At 39.1% G+C, this 23,575-nt stretch overlaps 1 protein-coding gene across 3 annotated transcripts in view; it reads right to left on the reverse strand.

The window, feature by feature from the left end:
- Window positions 1–23,575, reverse strand: part of Csk (C-terminal Src kinase) — a 130,120-nt gene that overhangs the window by 59,716 nt on the left and 46,829 nt on the right. For 2 of the 3 annotated variants that reach the window (XM_067791211.1, XM_067791203.1), the window contains exon 3: window positions 9,369–9,398. The exons of the other annotated variant lie outside the window; for it this stretch is intronic. In XM_067791211.1, the coding sequence (XP_067647312.1) occupies window positions 9,369–9,398 (30 nt within the window). The remainder of the gene's footprint in view (window positions 1–9,368; window positions 9,399–23,575) is intronic. 3 annotated transcript variants of the gene reach the window in all.

Below are 23,575 nucleotides of genomic sequence, written 5' to 3' on the forward strand. Positions count from 1 at the left end.
CACTTATGCTTGTCCCTCCTCGAACTCCGAAGTATTTTGATGTCACTTCTTCTGCTTTCTATTCATGTATGTATTATGTGTTCCAAATGTGAGCCAAATCGGACCACCAATAACGATTTATTGAAATATTTCGATCCATGCGCCACCTATCGGCGTTTTTTCTTATTACTGCATTGTCCTCGGGTTCTGAACTATATTCCAAGTTTCAAGCTTGTAGCTTAACGGAAAGTTACTTAAATTTCAATTACAAAATTCTGTTCGCTAGCTACACAGAGTCCAGCTAAATAAAACCGTTTAAAATATGAGTGCACATAGCAAACATCTGCATAATTAACATTATTATTGGTTTTTTTTAAGATCAATTGCAGCAATAAATACTAAATTTTAAGCCAATGTAGCATTACGAAAATCTTACAGAAATGGAAGTATGTAATAAAACAAAAACAAAGCCAAAAAACGCTCTCATGAACAAAAAATTATAAATATCACAAAAAAACAACGAAAACGAGAGGTACCTAAGAAAGTTAAAACAAAAATGTAGTAGCGCATAAATATTTATTGTCGTAAACAAACTCGCAACACGAAAGCTAGCAATTACCACTCTGAAATGGAATTAGACAAGAAAAAAAGCGGAAAAAACAAAAAAAAAAAACGATTTATTGATTTTTTTATTGTACTTGCTTATATCCGTGGGTTTCACCCCACGTTTCTATAAATATATGCCAAATAAATGCAAAAAATTTTAAACTTTTATAAGGTTGTGTATTAGCGCATTAAGGTATTGCTGAAAACCAAAGTGTAAGCAATTTTGGAGAGTTCCTGCTAAATATGCACCTTCTGCTAACGTTCGAATCGCTGAACTGTCGAATAAATAACTCCAATAATCAGTATGGCAAAATGGTCTTTATTTAGATTACTTTGGGAGTAGTACTTCACAATTATACTTCAATACTAGCGTGTTTAAATCAAACTGATTAGTAATTCCTCGGATTGCGCTGCTTTTATACTCTCTGTTGCTTCATTCGCATATTTCTCTTAAGGTCTAGACTTTTCACGAACATGCCTTCTGGAACAGTTGTATCTCATACTTGGTTCTTTAGCTACATATAAGTTAAGCTTCACAGCCGGCGAGGCGATAAAAAATTAAAGTTGCGGTGAACTGCCCGTTCACCGAATTAAAATAAACACGAGAAATATTTAAACGTTATAAGATTTATTCTGTGCTCTTGCACTATCCAACTTGAACTAACTCGAACAAAGTAATTTACCTAGCAGCTAAGTTCTTGTGTTAAAGTAATTATGCTATGCTAAACAATTATTGTATAAAAAATAGTTTACTTAACTAAAACTAGATTATGCTGTTCCATCACAATTTCTGCAACTACACCAATCGTTGTCCCAATTAACTTCCGCTTGTTGTGCGCGTGTGCTGCGTCAGCGAAACTTCAACACGCAACATAGCGCGGTCACATGCTCAGCAACGTGAGTAAATGGATCAACCGCTGAATACTGCTGTTATAACTCCTCCCCCTTTAAAGATCTGCGTCCCGCAGATCGAAGCATGAAATATGTGAAGTGGATATATTTTTTATGGAGTCGATCTGGCTATTTGGCGTAATGTTGATTCTGACTGGCTTCACTGGTGCGCTTTCGTCCAGGTTACGGATTTCATGGGCAGATTGGCCCTTGAAGATCTTCGTGTTTGTGGCCCATTTCATCGGGATTTGAACTGGTGGAATATTTAGCTTCTTAGTATACCATTTCCATAGCATGGTGACGATGAGGGCTATTGCGAATATTGAGGCAGCTTCCGTGACCAACGAGAAGTTAGTTTTCCCATTTACATACCCTTGACGTATATAATATCATTTTTGTTATAACGCTTCTACATGGTCCTTCTCCTATTATGTCTCTCAACCTTAGCCATCTGTTTCTATTTTAATAATTTTTTTTGTGTATCTATTAATTTTCCTGCTTTTGTCAAGGAGTTCCTGATAGTTAGAAGCTTCTGAGCGATTAAAAAATATATCCGAAGGTTTCCTGTTCGTTACAGAGTGAACTGAATTATTATAGCGATCTACTGCTATATTAACGAGTCCTTTAGTCCTGAGATCAGAGTTTTCCGCCTTCAGGAATCTATAAATTTCTAGTAACGTGGAGTGGAATCTCTCAATTTGGCCATTTACCTCACTTCTCTGAGATGAAGTGCGGTAAAGCTGAATTCCCAATGATTCTAATACGTTCTGTATTATTGGGTTAATCAATCCCCGTTCATTATCACTGACTAAAATTTTTGGAGTTGTAAAATAGTGGAGAAGCTTCACAATTTTGTGTTTAAGGTGCAGAGTTCCTTTGTTCCTAACTTGGAAAAGCTTTGCGAATTTTGAAAATTTGTCAATAAAACTTAAAAATTTGTTGTTTCAAAAATATCTATGTGAAGGATCTCGCAAGGTTGTGATGGGATTGATGTAGCCTGTAACTCTGGTTTATTAGGGTGTCTATCGTACTTACTAAACTTGCATGTTTCACAAGCCAGTACATATTTCCTAATTTGAGCACGCATTCTCGGGAAATAATACCACTCTAAAATCTGCTATTTTCAATGGCATTGCGGTGAGCCCTCTTATGCTCCTATCAACTCGGCCAAACATCTCTTCGTGCTTGCTAAGGATTCTACGGATTTACTCTTTTGCAGGCTCTGAAATGTTAGGATCGATAGGGAGGTCCGTGTAGATACTATTAACATGTGCCGTTTTGCGCTTAAGAGATATTACTGTGTCTGGTTTTAATATCAATATGTTCAATTCCCCCTCAAGAACTGCTCTGACTTCTGTCAGCGTATCGTCTCCAAGGATTCCATCAAAGGACTTTAGCCCCGGAAGGTTAAAGAACGTAGCGGGGATGTCCTTTCCCACAAACATTAAAAAATGTCCACGAACTTTTCTATGTATTTTAATATTCCCCCCGCCGAAATGATTGTGAATGGTTTTTCCACCGCTGTGGTATTTTGAGCTATGCGCTCGCTAATATAGTTCTTGTTTGCCCCCGTATCCACTAAAAACTTGAGTGTTCCCTGACCTTGCGTAGTGTATTCTAAATACGGTACGCCGGACACGAGGCCCCTACCGTAAAATTTACCTGATCCCCGGTGGGTTGTTCCTTATTGCTTTCTATAGTGCCTTCTACGCCCTCCTCTTCATCTATTGGCACCAAATGGAACAATTTTGGTTGTTTGTTTGCTGAAAACCCTGAAGAACTAGGTCCCCTTTTTAGACTATCGTTTCTTCGGAAATTGGAGCTATTGGGTTGCCGGCTTTGGGAAGATTGACCAGCATCCGTTCTTGTGACGCCTGAGGGGCTGTTATTGTTGCGCCAGCTCTGCGAATATTGATTACTAACGCGAGATTGTCCTGACCCTGGGTGGTATGGGTTTGGTCCTAACTGGCTTGGGGCTCTATTTATAAGACTTTTGTTTGTTGGGGCTGTGTACCTATATCTAGATTGGTACTGAGGTGGGTAATCCCTGTTGCCTTGCTGCAAATGGCGCGACTGATATACATCAGTGAACATTCTGTTATTTCTGTTGAATGTTTGTGGGGCTCTATAAATGGCGTTTCTGCTATCCACGTTCATAAATGCGAGGCATGATGAGTATGCCTCTGGTAAGGATTTTGGTTTCTGTATGAGGAGCAGCGTCGGCAAGTCCCCATTTAGACCTCTTATAAAGACGTCGAGTGCCCTTCTTCGGTGCGTCTCCGCCAAAGCCTTAACTGTTTCCTTATGCTCGTATTTTTCCGTATTGATAGTATTTATCATTAGGGATAATTGCTTGTTAATTTGAGCGTAAAATTCGGAGACTTCTTGGCGTCCCTGAGTCATGTGGGTTAGTTGCTGATCGAGCGTTTCAATGTCTCTAGCATCGGCATAGTGTAGGGAAAGGATTTCCTTAATACTTTTCCAATCAGCATCCAGGATATTGTGGGATACCAGTGCAGCGTCTGCTGCCCCCCTAATCTTATACCTAATATGCCTTAATATGGCCCTATAGATCGGCTTGTGCCGAACAACCTGATAATCCCTAACGATTTGTTCTGCGCTGTGGATCCAAGAGGAATAGTGTTCTCGTGATCCGTCAAATATTTGGAGTTCCTTGACAGAATCTGGAAGTTTTGAAATTTCGTTCAGTTCGCCCTCAGTCCGAGGGCTTACGAGTGGTCCTCTACTGGTTGTGGGTCGGTGTCTGCAGATTGTCTGCGCACATCCTCTATTTGTTCTTCTAGCCTTACCAAATTTTGGCTGAGTCCCTGAATGGACTCTACATTGCTCTTTGTTTCGACACTTTTTAGGCGTTCCTCGAAGCGGTTTAGTTGCGAGAGAATGGCGTTTACTGCGCCATTCATTTCCAAAAGGGATTTCTTCATTTCCTCAGTGTTCATGTTTCTAGGAATATACAGAAAAGAAAAAAGGATGTTAACAGTTGTGCTATCTACTCACAAATAGCACAATTTCATTCGGCCGCTGTTGGTGTTTTGGTTCTTGACACTCTGGTACTTGTTTTTTATGATTTCGCTGTTTTTCCTGCGTGCTCGATTTACTAATTATTTCGTTTCAATTTACTTCCCCTTTGTGTTTGATTTGAATACTCGCTGTTTTTCCTGCGTGCTCGATTTACTAATTATTCCGTTTCAATTTACTTCCCCTTTGTGTTTGATTTGAATACTCTTTGCTAATTGTCACTTTTTTTAATCAAATTTAGTTTCACTTTACTTTCACTTTTACTTTTACTTTTTTATGTTCGGTTTAAAGACTTTTATTAATTGGTCCTTTTTTATCACTCTGCACCGAGAACTGCTCGGGCGCCAGTTAAGCTTCACAGCAGGCGAGGCGATAAAAAATTAAAGTTGCGGTGAACTGCCCGTTCACCGAATTAAAATAAACACGATAAATATTTAAACGTTATAAGATTTATTCTGTGCTCTTGCACTATCCAACTTGAACTAACTCGAACAAAGTAATTTACCTAGCAGCTAAGTTCTTGTGTTAAAGTAATTATGCTATGCTAAACAATTATTGTATAAAAAATAGTTTACTTAACTAAAACTAGATTATGCTGTTCCATCACAATTTCTGCAACTACACCAATCGTTGTCCCAATTAACTTCCGCTTGTTGTGCGCGTGTGCTGCGTCAGCGAAACTTCAACACGCAATATAGCGCGGTCACATGCTCAGCAACGTGAGTAAATGGGTCAACCGCTGAATACTGCTGTTATAACTTATATGCATGTGAATGTGTGAATAACAACTTCTGCTCTTAGCTGATGACTAAATATGTGTATGTGAAATAATCTCTTTGCTTCAAGCTGCTGGTTATGTGTGTGGAATATTCTTGGTTGCCTTGTACATAAGTGTGGCTGCTTGCTTTTTTTTGTGTGATTATTTACTAACATCATAGTGATGCTAATATTTGTCACAATAGGATATTTGGAGTTAAAAAAAATTATATGAGCCAACTCTGGCGCAGGTTACGTTTGACCAAGGGTGAAACATGAGTTGGTACGATCGACTCCTGCTACAGCTAATGACTGTGCTTGAGCTTTATTGATGGACACTGCAAAAGCCAACCTAATAGGAAATTGGAGGCGTTTAAAATAGAAAGGTATATCTTTTGGAGTGTTCGAGAGAAAAGTTCTTCGAAAGATTAATGGACCTCTACGCGTTGGCGATGGCGATGGCGATTACCGAGGAACACATAAAGATGAACTGTACGAGTTTTACGGAGACATTAACATAGTCCAGCGGATTAAAACGCAGCGACTACGCTGGCTAGGCCATATTATGCGAATGAAAGATAACGCTCCGGCCAAGAAAATATTTTTTATCGGAACACGGCTATGGAAGCAGATAAAGAGGGCGGCCCCTACTCCGCTGGAAGAACCAGGTGAAAAACAATTTAAACTCCCTTGGCGTGACCAATTGGTTCCAGTTGGCAGAGCGAAGAAGCGACTGGCGCTCCATGTTGGACGGCCATAACCGTTTAAACGGTTAAGCGGCAAATAAGTAAGTCAGTAAGAATTTAGTGATATATGTGTATACATATATATATTTAGAAGATATAGACAAACAGATGTCAACAAAAAATTTTAACAGCGGCAGATTACTAAAGGTCCAATAGGAATAACTGCAGTCAAACTTTAGGTGTTAAAATAACCTAAGTTTACGGCAGCCATAGTTCTAATAAATCCCATTTGTAGGGAAGGTGCCATACCTCCTTTTCCCAAATTCCACATTTTCTTGGTGGTTTTAGGGATTGCCTCATATAAATCCTTACTGAATTTCAATGTTCTGGCATGTATACCTTCAAAGTTATGCAGTACCAAAAATTCCATTTGTATGGAAGGTGCCACGCCCGCTGCTTCTTCGCCCCACATTTTCTTGGTGGTGTTAGGGATTGACCTCATGTAACACTTTATTGAATTTCAATGTTCTAGCATGAATACTTTCAGAGTTATGCAGTAACAAAGATTTCATTTGTATGGAAGGTGCTATGGTCCTTTAATATCGAAATTATTTTTAGCCTACGACCATCCTTGGGAGGTTTCTAGCAGGTTGTGCAAATTTGGTTGTGATCGGTCGATCCGTTTATGGCGCAACCCGATCTATGTACACATACCTACATACGTACATAATTTGAATTTTGATATTGATTAAAAACCGCTGTTGGTTACTGGTCGAATCGTTGCTTACAAGTCATTTAGATTTAGCAATCGCATGGCACTGATGTGCATGAAGTACATTGTAGGCTAGAAAATTGTTAGGCGCTACTAATTCGCAATACAGCGCGCTGCTTAAATTGCTAGTAACATGTTTAGGTATTTTTTGTTATTGTGCGGACAATGGCCCAACACCATAAGACTGATGGCTAATTTTAAAACGCGAAAGCCATGAATGCATTAACTGTATTAACAATGTGTTATACTGCAATGTGGTGTGGTCTTTTGTTTAAAACATAAAAAAAAAAAAACGAAAATATTAAACATGCAGACTACCTATCCAAGTAGAGTTATATAGCAGATTTATATGGTCCAAAGCCCTTCTGTGGACTTACAAACACATAAAGGACACCATTAGTAACCGGGAAAGAAATCAAAGGGCCAAGATAGGACAAATTGTTTATGCTCCCACCAACGAGAGTATCAGCCGAACTCTGGGTACTTTATGGGACACTGTAGTCTACGATAACACCTCAGTAAGTTAAATCCGTCTGATACACAAATCTGTCGCTTTTGTGAGCTGGAGGATGAAACGCCGGTTCACACTCTTTTCGAATGCGTCGATCTGGCAAGGCAGCGACTCTCCAATCTAGGTAGCGTGACTCTTGATCCCTTCGGGATATGGGGTAAGAAGCCTGGTTAGTTTAAGTTAAACCGGCCGGTCAATAAAGACCTCACATAGAGTGAATATGTCCATAGTGTTATCAGAATTTGTTTGACGACTAAACGGAAGAACCCCAATCAGGTGCCAGAACATATGTTATAGAATAACTCTATCTCTTCTTGGCAAATACTAGCAGTTTTTTAGGACTTACTTAATTTCTGCCTCGATATCTGACAACTCTGCCGCCACTAATAGCTGGATCCTTGACCTGGCGAGCGCAGGACATGAACATAGAACGTGCTCAACCATTTCTTCTTGCAGTTCGCACTTCCTACACTTGCTGTTACTGACGAGGCTTAACTTATAAGCATGTGACGCCAGAAGGTAGTGAGCCTTAAGTCTTCTCTCTTCAGAGATATGAGCCAATTTATGAATCTAATATCGTAGGCTTTGCACATGATCTTAGAAATTTTGCAGCCCCGCGCTTTTGTCCACGCCTCTCCTGCTTGATGGATCATATGCAACTCCTGTCTCCTTTTGATTTCTCCCAAACGGATTGGGACGTCTATCGTCCACTCAGCGAGTGTTTCGTTGCCTTCTATCCCTTTATGGCACCGGGAACCCAGTAAAGATATACGGTCCGGCCTGAGCGACTTTCCAATCTAGGTAGCTCGACTCTTGATCCCTTCGGGATATGGGGTAAAAAGGTTGAGGAGGTACTTAAATACAATAATAGCCTCCACATACAGGAATAGGCTGAAAAGTCAAGTACAATAGATCTAAATATAGGACGCAGTGTATCGAGACCTAATAATAATAGTCAACGGTGTAAAATATACACGAATAGTTCAATTTCTACCAACTACACAAGAAGTTAATCTGTATGAATCCCTTATATCCATCTAAATGGTTTTTGATTACAGGCGGTCAGAGATCAAGTATGTTGCCCATTAAAGATTAGCCTCTTTAAATGGCAGGATAAGTCTCCCCCCTTCATACTTTCTCTGCTTGTGTTGTCATTTTAACATCAAAAACTGTCCGAAGGTTTAAAGCGCAAAAAGTTCTAGATTTGTCATTAGTATGATTTAATAATCGGGGATTGCCCGTATTGCTTTTTTTTTTTAAATGTATGAAAACATTTATTTGAAGCAATTTTTTAATTTTTTATAATTTATTTTAATAATTTGGGAAAAATTTAAACAACGTGACATCAGGACGGACAAGGCGACAGCTGTTTCGATTATACCTTGTAAATCTCTTCAAAGCCTTTTCTCCCGGGAGTGGGAGTCGAACCCGCAATCCTACGATAGTTGAGATGGTTATAAACGCATTCACCTACGTCATGCCTTAGTTGTTGTAAAGTTTTTCCCAATTACCTTCTTTTTGCATATTTTAATCTTTTACACATTGCATACTTCGTATGCAATTATGTGTTAAAGCTATGCTTGTTACGGCGGTTTTCAAAGAAACTTTGGTTTTGTTGCTGTTTTTGTTCTATTTATAGAACTACAACGAATTAACCAATTTTGTCTGTTTGTATGATTTAATAATCGGGGATTGCCCGTATTGCTTGTTATTTTTAAATGTATGAAAACATTTATTTGAAGCAATTTTTTAATTTTTTATAATTTATTTTAATAATTTGGGAAAAATTTAAACAACGTGACATCAGGACGGGCAACGCGACAGCTGTTTCGATTATACCTTGTAAATCTCTTCAAAGCCTTTTCTCCCGGGAGTGGGAGCCGAACCCGCACTCCTATGATAGTTGAGATGGTTATAAACGCATTCAGCTACGCCATGCCTTAGTTGTTGTAGTCATTTAGGGTTTAACTTTTACACCAGAGGTACCTGAACATAAAATCAATTTCATCACAGGTCTTTTCATGAGCCCACTGCTGGCAATGGGGCACAGACCAGCCAACATTACTTCTACGTCGTTCGCGTTTTACTTAATTTTAATTAATTTAGGAACAATTTTTTATAAACTCACCTAATTCAATAAAATTAGAAGTTTCATTCCCTGCAAAAAGAAAAAAAAAGAAATGTTAATTCAGGGAAATAATCTAGTTTATATATATAAAACATGCGCTTATTTAATAAATTATTTAGACAGGCATTTAATGTTGGTTGTAGACTTTCGGTTATCTTGCGAAAAAAGGGCCAGTTAACTCTAAGTACCTGCTAAACTTACAAACTTAGTATTAAGAACTAGACCCTAGATAATACGGGTTTTACCTGACTGAATAAACAGAATATTTGAATATTCGTAGACTTGAAACAAACATCACTCGATCTCTTCGTAGGTATATATGATACTGTAACGAATTTTGGGGAGTTCCTGATAATTATGCACCTTCTACTAAACGTTCGAATCGCTGAACTCTCGAATAAATAACTCCAATATTCAGTATTGTAAAATAGTCTTTATTTAGACAACTTTAGGAGTAGTACTTTATAATTATACTTCACTAATAGCGTGTTTAAATCCAACTGATTACTGATTACTCAGCTTGTGCTGCTTTTATATACTCGGTTACCTCATTCGCCCATTCTTCCTAAGGTCTAGACATTTCACGAACATGCCTTCTAGAACAGTTGTATCTCATGCCTGTTTATTTAGCTACATATATGCATGTGTATGTGTGAGTAAAAACTTCTGCAATTAGCTGCCGACTACATTAATGTATGTGAAATAATCTGTCTGCTTCAAGCTGCTGGTTATGTGTATGGATTATTCTTCGTTGCATTGTACATAAGTGTGGCTGCTTGCTTTAATGTATACATGTACATAAGTGTGGCTGCTTGCTGTTTTTGTTGTTGGGATTATTTACTAACTTTGTACGGGCCTGCCCAAATACACTGAAATTTTGATGGAACACCTTACCGCCGGTGAAGGTTGAAGTTGTAACACTTCCAAATCTCCCTCCAGGAAATCTTCCGAATTGTTATTCTTGTCGTACCTGTATTTCATCATTTCATCTCATTATCCTGGTTCGTTGCCTCACACTCTGTTGTTTGGCCAATGGACTACTCCAAAGAGGTTGAGATTGCTGGTTTGGCTTTGCATAATTCGTATCGATCTAATGCGTACATTTGGGTTTGTCAATGCCACTTTTCTTACCGCAGGTACATTCGGTTTTGATTTGTGTGTTCCATTCGTTCCTCCAATCTTTGCCCGGTATACGCCTTTGACTTTTGTGGTCTTCGTCGAATCTCCGCCACCAGCACTCGCTTACTGCTGAACCCTTTATCAAGACTGAAGTTAAGTGGCCAATCCTTGTTCATTATCCTTTTTTGCTTGCCGACACAATATGTATTATCAAAATCTTAACGTCATCTAGTGGAATTTTTTCCTTGATATTGCATTGTCGTCGGTACCGTTGTTTGAAAAACTGTTCCACTGACATTGGAGTGCATAGTAACGCCGCGGCATAATATAAGGGTATCTGATATTGTGTGCATTTATTTTATTGCACAATACTGTATGAACGCAACAACAATGCTATTGCAAAAAAGAAAAAAATTTATTTAAGAAAAATACTAGTGCATGGCAACATGAATGAAGTTTATTGTTGTGTGAAAACATGAATGTAATGAAAATCTAAAAGAAAGGGTCGGCCGACTGGCTCGTTGTACGCCCCGGCTGAGCTTCTGATGTGCTACTATGTGGTTGCATTGAAATGTTGCGATAATTTTTATGTACCTTATATGGTGGCATGCATTGCTCTGATCATACATACATACGTATGCATATACATATGTATGTTTATTTGCTCTATGGCTTTTGTTGGATCATTAAGTTTCGTTTTATTTTGGAACAACGGAAAACCACAAAACCAAAAAACGGAGAACCACAAACGTAACCGCTAAGCTAAGCAAATACTTGTCTGTTAAGACTAATTATTGTTTGGGCAGTTTTTAAGTTTCATTTGGTATCATTTTGGTTCTCTGCTTTTGTTTGATGCATTGATGATAAAATCGTTTTTTTATACATGCTAAGTTTATTATTTTCGCTTAGGAATTAGTACTTTTAATTATAATATATATTATTTCTAATTACTGTTTTTATGTACGGGTCCCTTTTTCGCTCTTATTTAGAATCCAAATCTATAAATAAAGTTTTGGTTGTAAAGATGGAGATTCGGGCTATTAGCGAGCTTTGGGCAATTTTGGTCGTAGTGCTTTTGTTTAGCTATATTTTATTAAAATAATTTGTTATAAATAAACGATTGTGAGCACACAAAGAAATCTATTTGTACTATGGCACTATTGTCAATATTTGCACTGCATTACCGGCAGTAGCTATTATACGCTAGATGGCAGTGCAAGCCGTTTAATAGAACAGCGGATTTCTGTTGATATTTGACAAAAGACTTTTAGATTGGTTGAGCAAGATGCGCACGGGTACGGCTCGTAATTATTATTCCTCGAAATTTAAACCAGAAAAATTTCCAGAACCACTTTGCAGTTATTCCTTGATTGCTCGGGAATAAATTTGTTATAATTTCGAGACTTTTTTGTACTAGTGTTAAGATCACTTCGGGACTATTTTGAGAGGGATTTATTTAATAATTTGGGAAAAATTTAAACAACGTGACGAGATTGTTTTAGATACTATTACGAGATTATTTTGTGAAGGTGTTAGAGAACATTTCGAGATTATTCGCACGATTATTTCAGGACTATTTTGTTATTATGTCGGGACTATTGATATTATTATGGGATCATTCTGGAGCCATTTTAAAATAATATTGGGATTAGTATATTAGCGACTATTGCTTGATAATTTCGGGACTATTATGGAATCATTTGGCATGGTTCGGAAGAATTAATTTACGAATGCGAAAAGTTATAGGGCTGTTATTATTATCAGATTGTTAGCGGCATGTTTTTGATTTTTTATCGACGTGCTATAGTTAACCATTCAACTTCAGCAAAACTTTTCCCTCGAACACTCCAAGGATCGTCTCAACGATAACAAATTCGTAACGCTCCGATGAAACTCGATAACAAATTCATACTTTTACGATTAAAATTTATAACAAACCGATATTTTTCGATAACAAATCGGTATACTTTCGATAAAAAACGGATAGTTTTTCGAAATAATCGAAATTTTTCGATAACAAATCGGCTGCCAAGTTAGTGTTACCAGCTCCTGAAATAAAGGTACTCCCCTCGAACTTTTAAACTTTCGAACCATGAAGTAAAAATGAATTTACAGAACAGTAGTGGATACAGAAAGATATACGTAAACAATTTTATCACGTCCACAATGAGTTGGCCACCACTGTATATTTAGTGTGAATATTTGTAGCTACTAGATGAGCTTGAAAGCATTTCGATATTGTTGCATTGTTTTAATTTAATGGGCAAAAACATTATGGCAACGAAAGCAAATGTTACCATTGTTGTTGTTATTTTTTCTGATGAACTTTTTGCTGTCAAAGGTTCTCACGTTCTCGTCTGCTCAGTGTTGCAAGCAAAACGTTTTTTTAGTTGGTTTTGCACACTCAGCACTTCTCTTCCGGTTAAAATGTAGCGGTGTGTGCAACGGTCTTTGACTGCAGAATGTTTTGTTCCTAAAAGCCGTTAAAATTATATACGCTTGTTGTTATTGCATGTTGTGTTTCTGCTGCTGTTGCTACTACTCGTTGTAAACCAGTAATAATAATAATGTGAATGAAATATAAATAAAAATACCTGTTACATTATTTTCCCTTCCTTATTTCGATTTAATGCAGATTCACTTGCGGATTTCGTCTGCGGTGCATAAATTTGATACAAAACGAATGGATTAAGTTTTGCTTTTATTTTTTATGAATTCTACACTTTTCTCGCGAAATTCGACTGCATTTGAAGGGATGATGGCGAAACACCAAGGTTTTTGAGAAGGGATACTCTTGTTGGGAAACAAAGAAATACATGAAAATAACACAGGCCAACAGCATCTCAGACCCAGAAACCGGACTATATATTTTCGAAGTATTCTGATGCGATGCATCGAAATCTGGCCTCAAAATTGCTCTATCAGTTCTGGTATTCGAGATATCCTAACCTAAAAATGTTCTTGCCCATATTTGAGGTTATGTAGCCTTGCAGATGTTTTCTTTCACCAAAATTAAAGGATGCCATCTTTAAACAAAAGTCTTCTTCATTCAAATGGCGTTGAGTTTGCTCAAATACATTTTTTTTTTCGCTGAGATATCGCATTTTGAAATGTTCATGCTTCTAAATTTTGCTACACCTGAAAATCGATTGAGATAACATAGACATGATATAGTCGATTACTAATTTTCTTGAATTGAGTCTTATTTTTCTTAAAATTTTGTCTCACACCATAAGTGTGCTAACTCACCACACCCCTACACTATCTAACCCTCGGGTACCGAGTCACACACAGCCCTGACCCCTAGAAACCACCCCTATCATACCGCAAGCAGGCTAACCCACTTAACCCTGGGGACAGCGTTTACTCGCATATTTTTCTTAAAATAAGTAGTATTTATCTAGATATCTCACACCACAAGTGGGCTAACCAACTTAACTCCTAATCCATCAATCGCCACGTATCTCCTAAAGAAACATGAAAATTTCAAAATGCGATATCTCAGCGAAAAAAATGATATTGAGCAAACTCAACGCCCCTTTCAAGAAGAAGACTTGTATTTAAAGATGCCATCCTTTAATTTTGGTGAAAGAAAACATCTGCAGGGCTACATAACCTCAAATATGGGCAAAAACGGTGCTTTTTGCACTTTTAGTTCAGGATATCTCGAAAACCAGAGAGATTCTGAGGCCAGATTTGGATTCAGCGCATCATAAACATTTGGAAATATATAGTCTGGTTTCTGGGTCTGAATGTTGGTTAAATTTTGTCGGCCTGTGTAATTTAATCTACAACTAATCACAGAGCAGTATTTGCTAGTAGGGTGATCGAAAAAATATTTAAAAAACTAAACCGAGTTATCGGTTTGCTTCGGCTTGTTATCGCCGAGCCATCAGTTTCAACGGGTTACAGATGTTTTATAGAGCTTTTATATTGAAGTTTTATCGGTATCTAGTTCATAACAAACCGATTGGTCGTCGTTAACAAATTGATAACACGCCGATAAGGAATTGGTAAAGGTTAGGCTAAACTGCCCGGTCAATAAATATCTCGCATAGACTGAATGTGTCCATAGTGTTACCACAATCCGTTTGACGACCAAAGAAAAGAACCCAAATCACTCCGTCCTCTTTGCAAATACTAAACGTTTTCTAGGACCTAGCTTAATTGCTACCTCGAGATCTGGCAACTCTGCCACCCCTAATAGCTGGAACCTTGATCAGGCGAGCGCGCAATACACGAGGCCTAAGTTATTAGCATGAGCCGCCACAAGGCAGTGTCCACTTAGTATGCCCATTGGGTCGGGTCGATTTGTATGGACGAAAGTTAACCGATATCGCGCCATCGATTTTTCGACAGGATTTGGGCTCAGAAAAAAAGTTCAACTACGAATACCCAAAAAAATAATTTTCGAGCCTGCGAAAAAGAATGGGGAAAGGGTAAATTTTTCGACCAAAACACTCCCCAAAACCCAAAGAATTTTTTTTTTTTTTTTCAAAAAACTGTTGTAAAAACGTTGGCGATAACAGTTTTTTGGAAATAGAAAAAAAAAATATCGTGAGTCTTAAAACTTCTCTCTTTAGTGATATGAGCGACTAAGTGAGTCTAGAATCCTACGTCACATGATCTAGACATTTTACCCGCATATGTCCACGTCTTTCCTGTTTGATGCAACTCCTGTCTTCTTTTGATTTCTCCCAAATGGTTTGGGATGTCTACGGTCAATTCAGCGAATGCTGCACCCTCCTTTGCCAACTCATCGGCCTTTTCGTTACCTTCTTTCCCTTTATGACAGAGAACGCAGTATATATACATATATGGTCCAGCCTGAATCAAGTTTTTCCAATTCTTCTTTGCATTCCAGGGCACTGCCTGCTAAAGAACTGTGTGAGATTATTGTATTAATCGTCCCCTGGCTATCAATACATATATACATATGTATATTGAAACGACTGCAACTTAAGCACGCTTCCTCCAGAATTCCTGCCGGCTTTAATTTCCGAATAAAAGACGCTCGCATCCCATAGGATCGACACAATAAAAAGTAGATTCGACCCCTCCGTTAATTAGTTAGAGCCATCGGTATACACGTATATGATATGTTCTGCCATTTCTGAACCGTGGCCCCAACCCTTGCGGCACCAAGATCACTTTCGAAGCTCAGGCACGGGACCTTATATTCCGTTTGCCCGATATTAGATGGCGCTATGCTGCTATGCTGCCCCCAGGCCTTAAGCCTTGTTGCAGTTGCTAAAGCGATATTTTTGGCATTAGGTCTGCAGGTGGGATGTGTAGAATGACATGCAATGCTGCTGTCAGGTTAGTTTTAGGGCTACCGTTGTGCTATGCATTGATAATCTGCATACCTCAAATTTTTTGGTGTACGTACTTCTTTGTGTGGCTGTCCAACAAACAAGGGTCCCATAGTAAAGTACGGGTTTGACAATTGCCGTAAATACCCAATGAGGGAGTTTGGGTGAGAGGTAAAACTCCGATAGGCAATAGATAACTTTTGCGATAACAAACTGATAATTCGTCGATAGTAAATCGATAACTCATCGGTAACAAAATGTAACGATCCGATAGCAAATCGATAATTTTTTTTACAAAATATCGATAACCTTTTTGATAATAAATCGATAATTTTTCTGTAACAAATCGATGACACACCGATACCGAGTCGATAACTTTTCGATAATAAATGGAGTTTTGCGATAACTAATCGATAACTCCTTTGTTTGACTTGCCTTGATTTGCTGTCTGATTACAACTCTAACTCCAGCATTGTACCTACATTATGCTTCAGTATTGTGACTATATTTACAACTGCGCTCTGTACTCCCGAGAACATCATACCAATACCACACAGTACCCTTTACTCCTGCAGGTCTGCCACTATACCAGTTGTGGCAGGTGCAACCTCCGTCTATACATATTAAATGCCCTTTTAATAGTGGCATTTATGTAATTGGATGTGTTGTCGCCACACGTAGAAAACTAAAGGCTTGAGACATAGCACATCCTTTAAATTAGCTTCGGCCATATGCTACATAGTCGGATATGCAAACACCCCGGTCCATCACGATCTGTCAATCACAGCGATTTTGAAACTTGAAGCGATTTACTGTGATCTTTTAGTGGCTGATTCATATTCAACTCTAGTGTCAACAACCTGTGCTGCATTGCACAAACAGACTTGCTTTTGCCACGACATCCAGTTCGTGTCTAACTCCTTTAGCGGCAGGCTTGGAAATTCGCCTCGATAATTTCTATTTATAAATCTGGCAGTAAGACTGATGTCTGCAATTACAGGCCAATTTCAAAGCTTTCCACCGTTTCTAAGCTATTTGAGTGCGTTGTCAAGGAAAAGATTTATTTTTCAGTGAAGCACTTGATCTGTCCGAGACAGCATGGGTTTGTTTCTGGTCGCTATATCGTTTCCAATCTTGTGGAGTTCAGTGAATATTGTATCTCTGCCTTTTCATCTGGTCTTCAGGTCGACTGTATTTATACCGACTTTTCCAAAGCTTTTGATAAGGTATCGCATGATGTTCTAATTCACAAGCTGTACTGCCTTGGCTTTCATTCAACCTTTTTGCAGTGGCTAAAATCAAATCTAAGTAATAGATGGTGTGCCGTCTCTATTGATGGGGTATCATCAGATCCCTTTTTGGCGACATCGGGCGTCCCGCAGGGTAGTATTTTGGGACCATTGCTTTTTATCTTATTCATCAATGACATTAGCTCATGCTTCTCTTACGCTAGATTTCTGTTGTACGCCGATGATCTCAAAGTTTACTCTGTTGTAAATTCCGCAAACGATATGATTAATCTTCAAACTGATATTGATAAACTTTACTCATGGTGCATTCGATCTCATCTTTCATTAAATATAAATAAATTCTTCTTCGTTGCCAAGGCCTATGCTATGCTAGGCTTCATTCGGCGTAATAGTTCGGAGTTTTCGGACCCGTATACTTTAAAAGTACTCTACTCCTCATTCGTGCGTTCTCATCTTGAGTATGCTACCATCATTTGGAGACCTTTCCAACAATTCTCAATCAACAGGCTTGAGCGAGTTCAAAAAGTTTTTCTTAAGTATGCTTTACGGTCATTAAGGTTTACATACCCTCTTCCTCCATATACTGCTCGTTTACTTCTTTTGAATCTTAAATCCCTGGAAGCCAGGAGATCTATTCTCTCCTTGACTTTCTTGTTTGGCATTATCCACGGAGATGTAGACTGCGCTGACCTTCTTGTGGAAATTAATTTTAATGTTCCAAGGAGGGATCTTCGTAATGTTTGCCCGTTTTATGGTATCAATATTAGAACCAATTATGGAAGGAATGCGCCAATTGCACGTGCCCTGAACGAATTCAATAAGATTTCATCTTCTATTGAGCTTGATTTTTCTATGTGTAGGGACGCTTTTATAAATATTTTAAAGTCAGCTATTTAATTGTTTTTAAATTGTTTGTTATAAGAACTTATTATTTTTTGTAAACTATATATTTACATGTATATTTTGTTATCTTTGTGTTAATATTTTTTGTATCTACCATTATTGGCAGTCTGTAAGACCTGTCTCTTCATAGATTGAATAAATAAATAAATAAATAAATAAATAAATAAATATTTAATAATGCAAAATGGCCTTTATTCAAGTACTTTCAAAATAACACTTCTATTGCTCGACAGATGGCGTGCTTAATCGAAACTGATTGTAGCGCCGGAGCCGTGTGTAGAAGTCCACGAAAGTGGGGAAAGCTTCTGACCGCCATTCACCTGGGAATGGCCAGAGCCGGTCGCTTGCGGCCAAGTATCCTCTGGGTAGCCGCTAAACATCAGTTTAGCGGTGAGCTAATATGAGAAGGCGACAACCTGGCTAGGCCACTCTGACATAATCGGTTAAGGGCTAGCCGGGGGAGATCTCATCGGCAGCGTCTGTACACCTCTAGGTGCGGCTGCAAGCGGGCGTCTTTCTTGGAGTAAGCGGCTCACTATATAAACGTGCAAGCAATATTTTCACCCCCGCTGAGCGGGTTGTGCGCTGGGCTTGGGACCCGCCACGTAAAATCATACTCCAATGAAATATAACAAGCCTCGGATAAATACACTCTCTATTGATGACGACCATGGAAAACGTTTGAAGGACAATGAATTGAGGGCATGCACCTGGAACGTCCGCTCCCTGAATGGGATTGGTGCAGATGCCCGGCTGGTTGATGTCCTCGTCAAAGCAAAATCTGACATCACCGCCATCCAAGAAATGCGTTGGACGAAGCAAGGAAGAAAGAAGATCAAAAATTGTGACATCTATTGGAGTGGCCATACGAATAAGCGCAGTTTCGGCGTCGGATTCGTGGTGGGAGAGAGACTTTGTCGCCAAGTGCTGGCGTTCACGCCTGTGGACGAGCGTCTCGCCGCTATCCGAATAAAAGCAAAATTGTTTAATATATCATTCATCTGCGCCCATGCGCCGTCAGAGGAGAAAGACGATGCGGTGAAAGACACTTTTTATGAACAATTAGAACGCACATACGAGCGCTGCCCCCGTCATGATATAAAAGTCGTGCTTGGCGATTTTAACGCCAGGGTGGGCAAAGAAGGTATTATTGGCCCTACAGTCGGAAAGTTCAGCCTACACAATGAAACTTCTCCTAACGGACTGAGGCTGGTTGACTTTGCCGGTGCTCAAAACATGGTCATATCCAGCACGAGGTTCATGCATAAAAAGATACATCAAGCTACATGGCTGTCTCCTGATCGAAATACTCGCAATCAGATCGATCATGTTGTGATAGACGGACGGCATGCCTCCAGTGTTTTAGATGTGCGCACGATCCGAGGACCTAACATCGACTCGGACCATTATCTCGTTGCAGCCAAAATACGCACCCGCCTCAACGCGGCTAAAACCAAGGAACAAAATACGCAAGGAAAGCTAGACGTCGAAAAGCTTCAATCACAACAGAATGCCAATGATTTCGCAACTCTACTCCCACACCTGCTCTCTGAGAGCACAACTCATCCTGAAATTGGTTACCGGCGGCCACGAAAAAATAACTGGTACTATGAAGAATGCCGCGTTGCAACGGAAAGAAAAGACGCTGCCTACAGGGCTACGTTAAAAGCGAGCGCGACAAGAGGAGTGTGTGAACGCTATCGTGAGTTGAAAAGGGAAGCGAGACGCCTTTTCAGGAAGAAAAAGCAGAAGCAGAAAGGCGTGAGTGCGAGTAGCTTGGGCTGCTAGCCACCAGGGATAACGCCCGAAAATTCTACCAAAAAATACGGCGACAGGCGGAAGGTTTTAAGACCGGGGCAAACTCCTGTAGGAATAAAAACGGCGACCTTGTAACTGATGTCCAGAGAGTGCTTAGATTATGGAGGGAATACTTCTTTGCTCTCCTAAATGGAGGCAGCAATTCACCGCGCAGAGATGAAGAACCCGATCCCGCAATCGATGATGATGGAATATATGTCCCCCCGCCGATTATGACGAAGTTAGAATAGCAATAACCAGATTGAAAAACAACTAGGCCGTGGGCGCTGATGGATTGCCTGCGGAGCTATTCAAGTACGGCGGCGAGGAGTTGGTAAGGCGCATGCAACAGCTTCTTAGCAAAATATGGGCGGACGAGTGCATGCCCGACGGTTGGAATCTAAGTGTTCTTTGCCCAGTCCACAAGAAGGCGGATACTGCAAAATGCACCAACTATCGTGGAATCAGCCTTCTTAATATCGCATATAAGGTCCTTTCAAGTGTATTGTGCGAAAGATTGAAGCCCACCGTAAACCGGCTGATTGGACCTTATCAGTGCGGCTTCAGACCTGGTAAATCTACCATCGACCAAGTTTTCACAATGCGCCAAATCTTGGAAAAAACCCGTGAAAAGAGAATCGACACACATCGCCTCTTCGTCGACTTTAAAGCCGTCTTCGACAGCACGAAAAGGAGCTGCCTATATACCGCTATGTCTGAATTTGGTTTCCCCGCAAAACTTATACGGCTGTGCAAAATGACGTTGAGCAACACCACCAGCTCAGTCAGAATTGGGAAGGACCTCTCCGAGCCTTTCGAAACTAAACGAGGTTTCAGACAGGGTGACGCCCTATCGTGCGATTTCTATAATTTGATGCTGGAGAAAGTTATACTAGCTGCAGAACTTAACCGCACTGGAACAATATACTATAAAAGCGTGCAATTACTGGCATATGCTGATGACATTGATATCATCGGCCTAAACACCCGCGCTGTTAGTTCTGCTTACTCCAAACTGGAAAAGAAGCGGTAAAGATGGGTTTGATGGTGAATGAGGACAAAACGAAGTACCTGCTGTCATCCAGCAAAGAGTCAGCGCATACGCGCATTGGCAACCACGCTACTGTTGGCAGCCATAATTTCCAAATAGTAAAAGACTTCGTTTATTTGGGAACCTGCATCAACACTAGCAACAACATCAGCACTGAAATCCAGCGAAGAATCAATCTTGCCAATAAAGGCTACTTTGGACTAGGTAGGCAATTGAAAAGTAAAGTCCTCTCTCGGCGAACGAAAATCATACTCTACAAGTCACTTATCGTACCCGTCCTGCTATATGGGGCAGAAGCATGGTCCATGACAACAGCAGATGAAGCGGCTTTGGGAGTGTTCGAGAGAAAAGTTCTTCGAAAGATTTATGGACCTCTACGCGTTGGCGATGGCGAGTACCGAAGAAGATTTAATGATGAGCTGTACGAGCTATACGCAGACATCAACATAGTCCAGCGAATGAAAACGCAGCGGCTGCCCTGGCTAGGCCATGTTATGCGAATGAATGATGATGCTCCAGCCAAGAAAGTGTTTCTATCGGAACCCGTCTATGGAAGCAGAGGTAGAGGGCGGCCCCCACTCCGTTGGAAGGACCAAGTGGAAAACGATTTAAACTCCCTTGGTGTGACCAATAGGCGCCAGTTGGCGGAGCGAAGGAGCGACTGGCGCGCCTTGTTGGACGGTCATAACCGTTTAGACGGTTAAGCGCCAATTAAGTAAGTAAGTAAGATTGTAGCGCCTACTGCTGCCTTTTATACTCTTTGATTTTCCCGTTGCATCTTCTAGGCGCTTCCAGAATTTACTTAGTTACTGCTATAAAATTATAACTACAGATACACGTGTATAGCTTCTCATATGCGCATGTATTTGTGAGCGACACTTCCACAATTATAATTGCATTCTTGTGGGAGCATCTCAGATAAGATATCTGCATGTGTGTGTGCGTTGCTTCTCCGCTGCGTGTACGTACATATGTGTAGACATAATGATTGATTCGTTTATGTAGATACATAATGATTGATTTATGGATGTCTATACAAGTCACTCTTAGCATCGGCTTAGAGATGACAGTACCCCTTATTGTTGCTAATATTCGTAACACTGCCATCCATCAAAGTCTGATCGTCCCGATCAGACAAATCTCTCGATCTAAACGCCGCTAGCATCTCCAAATGTACCACTCTTCTACTTCGTGGTTTCCCAATGGTTTGTATGCGGAAGATGGTATCACTGATCTTCTTCACAACTTTGTACGGGCCTTCCCAACTGCACCGAAATTTGGATGGAACACCTTTCCGCCGCACAGTGTTTCGTGTAGAACAAGCTAGCTGGACAAAATTATTTTATGAGATTTTCCGTTTCATATGCAGTCATTTATTACAACTACGTCATTTTTTCAGCAATATGTTCTTTTTTTTATTTTTTTCCAAAATTTTACTTTATATGCATACATTTGCTTATTTCATATACAGTAACTCATGTGAATAAGTGACTTAGATCCAAAAAAATTTAAAGGACTTAAGAATATTACTTTATTGTACTTAAATTGAATGGACTACAAATCTCAATACTCTAAAAAATTCTAGAAATTCGGAAAAAAAAATTAAAATTTTTTATGAAAATTCGTCGAATTTTTCAAACATTTTTTAAATATAATTTAGTTTTTCTTATAGATCGTGACAAATTTTCTTATGGGAAATTAGTTAAAATATGAAAATTCGTCGAATTTTTCAAACATTTTTTAAATATAATTTAGTTTTTGTTATAGATCGTGTCAAATTTTCTTATGGGAAATTAGTTAAAATAAATTTGCGAAAGCGAAAATTGTAAGAATTGTTCAAAAAGGGGTGTCTACTTATTTGTGTGAGTGACTGTACATATGTACATACATATTTTGTATTTATTTGAGTATTTATCCTGGCACTACAATTTTTAAAAAATTATTTTATAGTACCAGTCAGGAATGTAAAAGTAAATTACAATAATAATAATAACAATGTAAATAATTAAATTAATTATGTGAAAATTACTTATTACAAAAACTTAAAAGTAAAGTATCATACACAGTATAAAAGACTATAGATTTAAATTAAATAAAACCTGATCCAAGAAAAAGTTATAGCGTAGGTTATCATTTATAATTATGTTATTATTCGCTATCATCACTTTCATTCGATGAGTCACTTGTGGAATAGTCATGAGCATCAGCAACACTACTGTGAAAGCTTGAAACAACTGGGGTATTTACTGACTCCTCAACATTATTGGGGACATTAAATTTAAGACTTCTGAAGTCAGACTTTTAAATTTTTTCTTTGGTATCTCCCTAAAACTGTTAACTAAAGGATCCGATGTTATAAGCAACATATTCATAAGATCTCTATTCGTGGCTTCACGCGACTGCTTTTGTGTGTTATCATCCCTGAATCGTCTCAAATCTTTGTTACGGGCTTCCTGTGCTTCCTCAGAAAGTTGACCAATAGGTAAAATTGCTGATTTTATAATATCAGTACTATGCACTAAGATTTTATGAACTGTAACAGGCATATTAAACCATGGATAGATATCTATGTATAGTTTTTTAGTCTCGACCGGAAATTTTTCAAATCTTTGGATATTTATATTGTACCCAGATGCTAATGCGCGAAGGAGAGTGTCGAATCTTTTGATGAGCGTAACATCCAATCCCGTAATCTCAGGACTAGCCTCAGAATTTTCGAAAAACCTACGAGCAGTATTGCCGAAACCTGGTTTTGGTTTATCTACTATCAATCCA

Source organism: Eurosta solidaginis, chromosome 1 (assembly GCF_040869045.1).
Source record: "Eurosta solidaginis isolate ZX-2024a chromosome 1, ASM4086904v1, whole genome shotgun sequence".
Classification (NCBI taxonomy): Eukaryota; Metazoa; Arthropoda; class Insecta; order Diptera; family Tephritidae; genus Eurosta; species Eurosta solidaginis.